General features: G+C 43.3%; 1 protein-coding gene across 3 annotated transcripts in view; it reads left to right on the top strand.

The window, feature by feature from the left end:
• Positions 1-7,307, top strand: part of Bnip3l (BCL2 interacting protein 3 like) — a 20,975-nt gene that overhangs the window by 7,426 nt on the left and 6,242 nt on the right. For 2 of the 3 annotated variants that reach the window (XM_031361511.1, XM_031361510.1), the window contains exons 2-3: positions 1,118-1,301; positions 7,013-7,085. In XM_031361511.1, the coding sequence (XP_031217371.1) occupies positions 1,118-1,301; positions 7,013-7,085 (257 nt within the window). Of the gene's footprint in view, positions 1-279; positions 405-1,117; positions 1,302-7,012; positions 7,086-7,307 lie in introns of those variants that run through there. The other variant, XM_031361512.1, reaches the window with a different exon arrangement.

The raw sequence follows: 7,307 nt of genomic DNA, 5'->3' as shown, positions 1-7,307 counted from the left end.
TTTACTCTGTACCCAGGCCAGCCTTGGTCATCACCTTGCCTCAGACTCCTGAGCATTGTACCTGGCTGTTGGCCACATTTCCTAAAGCACAGTATTGCACAAAGGAGTGTAGAGCATGTCTTATTGTGAACTTGATGGATTGACCACTGCTGCTGATTCCTACTAAAAACTTAAGAACCTTAATCATTCAACTTACTGGGCCAATAAGAACTTTCAAAAATGTTCAGATTATAAAGGCCCATCCCCTTTTCCTGTGGTCCCACCCCCTTCAACTATTTGTTCCAAACTTTTCTGCCTCTAGCCCATCTGCAGTGGCTTCTCCTTCCTCCATACCCTCAGGACTTAATGAAAACCCTAGAAAGTAGAGGTCGTAGGAGAAAAAAGGGAAGGACCAACTGGACAAGGTATGCTTGGTGTAGAAGAGAAAGCCTTGAAAGAGTGTAGCACAAAGCAGAGAGACATCTGTGGATGGAGCCAGTGCTCCCCACCCCTCGGCTTTAAATCTTATCTGGCTTTATTAAGGATCAGCTGCTGCGCTATTGCATGCTCTAGGTTTGGGAACTATTTGAGAGCTTTGTGATTACATTCAGGTTTCCACTCCAGGAGCGTTTTTTTGTGTTAGTAGACAGTTGTACTGTTAAGATGAACTGCTGATGTTGCTAAGTTATATGTTGGCTTAATTTAGTACAAATCTACTTAAAGAGCTGAGGAATCCTGTGGCACACATGGCAAGTGCCTTTGAGTGTAACTGAAATGTTAAAGTTATTATCCTATCTAGTAAAGGAAGAGGTATGTAATTTTTGAAGAACAGCCTGAGTTTTCACCAAAGCATTGATTGGATACAAATTAAACTTTAACCAAAAAGAAAACTGTCTGGCTGGAGAGCACATCTTAAGTTTCAGATTTCTACCTTCTGAGTGCTCTAATGCATAAGTCCCCATGGGAGCATAACAACAGGGACTCTGACTTTCTTCATGTTTATTTTCTTCAGAATCCTTTGGCTTCTGTTTGAGACAAGTCAGAATTCTTATCTGAACTCAGCATATGGACATCTGTGTGCACAGGAGGGATCTTGGCCTTGCTGTGGTTGTGACTTATTATCTGACCCGTCCAACAGGTTCCTGGGTGGAGCTACCCATGAACAGCAGCAATGACAATGATAATGGAAATGGGAAGAATGGGGGGCTGGAGCACGTTCCCTCTTCCTCTTCCATCCACAATGGAGACATGGAGAAGATCCTTCTGGATGCACAGCATGAGTCTGGACAGAGCAGCTCAAGAGGCAGTTCTCACTGTGACAGGTAAGTAAAGTTCTGGGTGCTAAGTCAGGAGTTGAGTGGTTGGTTATAAAGCTTAAATATTCATTAGAATAGGCTTCCAGATTTATTGTAGCATACATGTTTAAACTGGACAACTAGGCCAGGCATGACTGTGTACACCTTTAATCTCAGTACTTGGGAGGTAGAGGCAGTAAGTTTGAGGTCAGCTTGATCTACGTCTTGAGTTCCAGACCAGTCAGGGCTGTATGGTAATGTCTTGTCTCAAGAAAATTAAAAACTGAATAGCTAATGGATAGGCACTGAGTTGCCCACCCCCATTGTTATTTTTATTCTCAGATTGAGTTATTTTTAGTTGTTTATCAGTTTGAAATTAAATAGCAAGCCAGCAAGATGGTTAAGCACTTGATGTCAAGCTTGGTTGATTTGTGTTTCATCCTGGGTCTCACGTGGTAGAAGGAGAAAACTGACTTCCTCAAGTTGTCCTCTGGCTTCCACATACACATCCACACACACAAACTAAATGCAATTTTAAAATGAAAATAAAATTTAGTGTCATGAATGTTCTCTCAGAGTTCATCTGACTTTATCCCATTTTCCTTTGTTTTTGAGCCCATATTGTGACTCACGGTAACAAGTCTCCCCTATTGTAGGCAGCAGAAACAGGGACCATGTGGCCTTTTTTCACCCTTCACAATAACAGGCTGGCATACATGAGACACTCAGTAAATGCTAGCTTAAAGGACCTGCAAGTTGATGGAGGGCACAGCCCTGTCTGTGGCTCTGTGTGGCTCACAGTAAGCAGTGTATTGAAGGCATGCATTTTCTCAGAGGAAGTGTTATTTACTTATATCCCTGTATGGCTCTTTGCCTCTGACAACCTAAGTTCATTTATTATGATTATTATGGTGAGAACTAAAAATACAGACAGATGTAGGAAAGGAAAACAAGTGGTTAATTAATTTTCAGTTTGAGCTTTTTTTTTTGTTTCCTTTCCAAAAAATTAGGTATTAAATAACATTAGCAATTCTAAGCTTATATAGTTATGACATACCTATAGTCTCATCATTCAAGAGACTGAGCAGGAATATTTCCACAAGGTGAAGACCTGCCTGGACTACATAACAGTACATAGTAATAACCCATCTCCAAAACTGGTGAGAAATTGTTAGTGCAGTTCCTGGCACAATGTTAGCCTCATAGGCTACTTAGTGCTGGCTCATGCAGCTGGATGATTATTCACCACATTGAAAATGCACATACACAGGAAGAATATTGAGGGATGTCTAAAAGGTAGCAGGGTAGGTAGGACAGGAGGAAGAGGTTGTGCATTTTGTCGTAGCTGTTTTGTGTTTCATCTATAGTACATGGTTAATTTTTATCTGAGAAAAAGAGAAAGCAGTTAAACCACACCTGACCTTCCTGTATGCTTTATGACCCAGTTTTGTCTCCAAGGCAGCTGGAAGACAGGTTGGTTGGCTGTTTGACACAGTGCTACCCCTGTGTCTTTTTTGTTGTTGTTTTGTTCTGTTTTGTTTTGTTTTGTTTTTTGAGACGGGGTTTCTCTGTATAGCCCTGGCTGTCCTGGAACTAGACTAGGCTGGCCTCGAACTCAGAAATCCACCTGTCTGCCTCCCAAGTGCTGGGATTAAAGGCATGCGCTACCACTGCCCGGCCATCTCTGCCTTGTTGCTGAGTCACAAGCAGAAGTAAGCACATGTTTCTTTCTGAGTAGTTGCTGTCAATTCTGGAGGCAGCAGCACTAGCCTGTTTTTCAGTAGTTTTGTTGGTTTGTTTTTGAGACAGGGTCTCTTACATAGTTCTGGTTGTCCTATACCAGACTGGCCTTGAACTCACAGAGATCTGCCTGTCTTTGCCTCCTTAGTGCTGGGATTAAAGGTGTATGCCACCATGACGGGCCAGAATAAAAAGTTTTGTATCCAGGGTCTTTGTCTTAGTTAGGGTTTTACTGCTATGAACAGACATCATGACCAAGGCAACTCTTAGAAGGACATTTAATTGGGGCTGGCTTACAGGTTCAGAGGTTCAGTCCATTATTATCAAGAAGGGAGCATGGCAGCACCCAGGCAGGCTGAGAGTTCAACATCTTTTGTTTGTTTGTTTGTTTGTTTGTTTTTGTTTTGTTTTGTTTTTTCGAGACAAGGTTTCTCTGTGTAGCCTTGGCTGTCCTGGAACTCACTCTGTAGATCAGGCTGGCCTTGAACTCAGAAATCCACCTGCCTCTGCCTCCGGAGTGCTGGGATTAAAGGCGTGCGCCACCACCGCCCGGTGAGAGTTCAATATCTTGTTCCAAAGGCAAGCAGGAGCAGACTGGCTTCCAGGCAGCTAGGATTGAGGGTCTTAAAACCTACATTTACAGTGACACACCGGCTCCAACTAAGCCACACCTATTCCAACAGGGCCACACCTTCTAATAGTGCCACTCCCTGGGCTGAGCATGTACAAACCACCACAGACCTGCTGAAGAATTTCCAGAGCTTTCTCTTTTTAGGTTTCGGAAGCTTTCTGCCCTCTGTAGATGATATTTGTACATGTGTAAGCATGAGACTGATCATTGGTACCATGTATCCATGAGCTATTCTTCACAAGGTACAAAGAAGTCACTTGCTTGCTGAACATGTTATTTCGCTTACGATGGCAGTGATGTGTGATACAGACTATGAATTCATCTTCCAAGGGTCAGCTTAGTTCAGGTTCCTGGATGTGATGAGGAATGGCAAAGGGACTTCCTGGCCAGCTAGTCTTGCTGAGACAGTGTGCATCCAGGTCCAGTTAGAGGCACTACCTTAAAAAATACGATGGGGAACAAAGAGAAAAGTAGTGAAAGTCACTTTTAGCTTCTACAGATACATACACTTGAACCTGCACAGACATGTACATCAAACACATAGTATAACACTGCTACAGAGTAAGTGCCTTCAAGATTGGTGTCATTTGACTTGTAATTGGTTATTAGGACATGTTTATTGTGGGACCTACAATGTAGGTGGGAGGGTTCTTCAACAAAGCCACACCTATTCCAACAGTTGGACATTAGCACCAGCTGATGTACATTTTCTCTTCTCCTTTTCCCTTTCATTTCTATCTACTCTTCACTACTTTTCTCTTGGTGCTGAGGACTGAACCCAGTGCCTCTAGTGTGCTGGACACGAGTTGCTCTGGTGAGCTGCATCTCTAGCCCTCTTGTGACTCTCTGGTTTTGGAACTGCCCAGCTGAGTTGCACAGGCTGAGTTTAAACTTACTGTGTAGCCTGGGGAAGCACTGAACTTGATAATTCCCTGACCCAGGGTCTAGAATAGCTGCTGGGATTTCAGGTCTCCACCACTAGGCCTAGCCTGTTTTACAGATGTTTTGTTTAAAAGTTATTCCATGCCAGATGTGGTAGTACATATCTTTAATCCCACCACTTGAGACAGAGGCAGGTAGATCTCTTGGTCCTAGGACAGCCACTGCAGTGGTGGTTAGATGTCCCAGCATTTCTTGCTTTGTGCTCTCTCCTGCCGTCTCAGGGCAGTTTCTAAAAGCCCAGTGCAGATTCATCCTTAGAGCTTTTTCTTTGGCTGTCAGTGCAGGAGAAGCATATTACAGTGGTTTAACATGCTCCCCAGCTGAGCCTGAGAAGAGCTGGGCTCCCAGCCTGATGGCATTCTGAATCCTCAGGAGTAACCAGTTTACTGGTGAAGAAGGGAATATTTCTCTAGCAAAGATTGGTGTCAGCAGTACAGCACTTATGTGGGCTTATGGGAAAGTCCTCATAAGTACCAGGTCACTTTGACTGTTGGGGCTGGTCCTTGATGCCATGGTTGTTATCACAAAGACGGTAAATGTATGTGATGCTTGTTTGATGTGAACTGTTTCCATTTGAGACTCCTTTAAAAAAATGTAATTGATTGTATAATTTGGATTTGGTTCTCTCCCTATACCTTAAGTAGGTTCTAGGACTCAGGTTCCCAGGCAAGCACCTCCATCCATTGAGCCACCTACCCATACATAATCTTTCTTGATGAAGAATAACTTTCCTATAATTAAATTTTGACTTGTTTTTGTTTTTGTTTGTTGGGTTCTCTCTATGGAAGGTTGGCTGTCCTAGAACACCTGTGTTGACCAGGTTGGCCTCAAATGCAGGGTTCCACCTGCCTCTGCCTCTTCAGTACTGGGATTAAAGGCGTGTGTTACCATGCCCTGCTCCACTGTCAAAAATATTATGGACAGCGGTTGTTTACAGTTTTACTCTTTTAATTTCTAGCCTAACAGGGGCATCTGTATTTTCACCTACTACTTTTGCATTCAATCTGTGGTGGTGTCACGTACTGTTTTAAAGTTTCTGTGCTATGAGGAACATAGTCAAGGGAAACTTGAGGAAAGGTTGTTTAATCTTACAGTTGATAGTTCGTCATCCAGGGAACGCAAGGCATGGACCAAAGCAGAGGCCATAAGGAGCTGCTTACTGGCTTGCTCCTCCAGGCTTCTTCAGCCTGCTTTCTTAAGAGCACCAAGGACCAGCAGCCCAGGGACAGCACTGCTCACAGTGAGCTGGACCCTCCCGCATCAGTCATTAATCAAGAAAATTCACTGTAGGCCTGTCTGCAGACTAGTCTGATGGAGGCTTTTCCTCAATTGTGATTCCCTCTTACAAAATGACTCTAGCTGTGTCAAGTTGACATAAAGCTGATCAGCACATATATTGTGTAGCCTTTAAAAGAGGGTGGCAGTGAGAAGACATATCCTGACAGGACCATAAGAGCAGTTTCTGCCTCACAGAAGCCTCTGAAGGGGCTGCGAAATGCTGAGAAGTTGTGTGTGTACAAAAGTATTCTATCAGAGAACACACACAAACACTAGTAATGCCACATAGAAAATTTGTATTGCTGGCCAGTGGCTGTACAGAGAACTAGCCTCGGGCATGCGGCCCCTGAGCATCTTTGTCTTTGTCTTTTATGCACAAAACCCACATCCTGGTTGTCACACTTTAGTTAGTGAGCGTGAAACTACAGAAGCCAGAACAGCAGGGTTAATATAATACATTTAGGGACTTTTCTTTGATCCTGGATTACGAATGAGATTTTTTTATAGGTTAACTCTTTGTTTCTGTCTTGGCAGGTGTTGGGGCCTCTATGCTGGGCTTTAAAGTCTGGTGCTTCTGGCATGGCGTCAGTTGTGCTAAGGTCTGGGGGCTTGTTACAGAAGAACTCAGGCTGTTTGGATCAGACAGTGGTACAAGAAAGTGTGATGCTTCTATATCATCAGGCCTCCGTATTTTCTCTGGCTTTGTTGCTATGAAGGCATTCTCATTACCGCTGACAGTCTGCGAATTCTGCATGATTACTCCATTACATTCACCACTTACTCTCACATACGATTTGCTTACTTGGTGTTAGATAGACTTTCAGATTTGCTCCTGTTTCCAAGCTATCTTGCTGTAGCTTTCAGTTTTCTGTTTTCCAATAAAATCTTAAGATATGAAATCAAAAATTAAAACTGCTGGGAAGGCTAGCTGGATGGCTCAGTTGGTAAAAGGGATTGCTGCCAAGCCTAGTGACTTTTTGATTTCTATTTCAGGGAGCCCACTTGGTGGCAGGGGACAATGGACTCCCAATTGTTGTCCTCTGACCTTCACATGTGTGCTAGGACACATGAGGGAGACATCCATGTCCAGAAAATAACTAAAGTGTAAAAAACAAACAAAAAGTAATGACAAAGTTTTCTCTCTTAGCCCTTCACCACAAGAAGATGGGCAGATCATGTTTGATGTTGAGATGCACACCAGCAGGGACCACAGCTCTCAGGTAAGTGTGTTTTACTTTGATTTGGAAAATACATAAGCCTCTCAAGTTTGTTGGCTGAAAACTAACTGCATTCTGAGTAGTTTGCCATTGTTGTGCTTACTGCAGATTGCAGAGGGAGAACATCTCTGTGAGCTCCTGGAGCTGTCATTTTGACTGTTGGGCTGCTTACAGTCGGACAAGGCTAGCCCTTGATGTGCATCTTTTTTTTTTTTTTTTTTTTTT

The sequence above is a fragment of the Mastomys coucha genome, unplaced genomic scaffold, assembly GCF_008632895.1.
Source record: "Mastomys coucha isolate ucsf_1 unplaced genomic scaffold, UCSF_Mcou_1 pScaffold9, whole genome shotgun sequence".
Taxonomy (NCBI): Eukaryota; Metazoa; Chordata; class Mammalia; order Rodentia; family Muridae; genus Mastomys; species Mastomys coucha.
The sequence above is the reverse complement of the archived record's forward strand: the minus strand, read 5'-3'. Positions and strand labels throughout refer to the sequence as shown.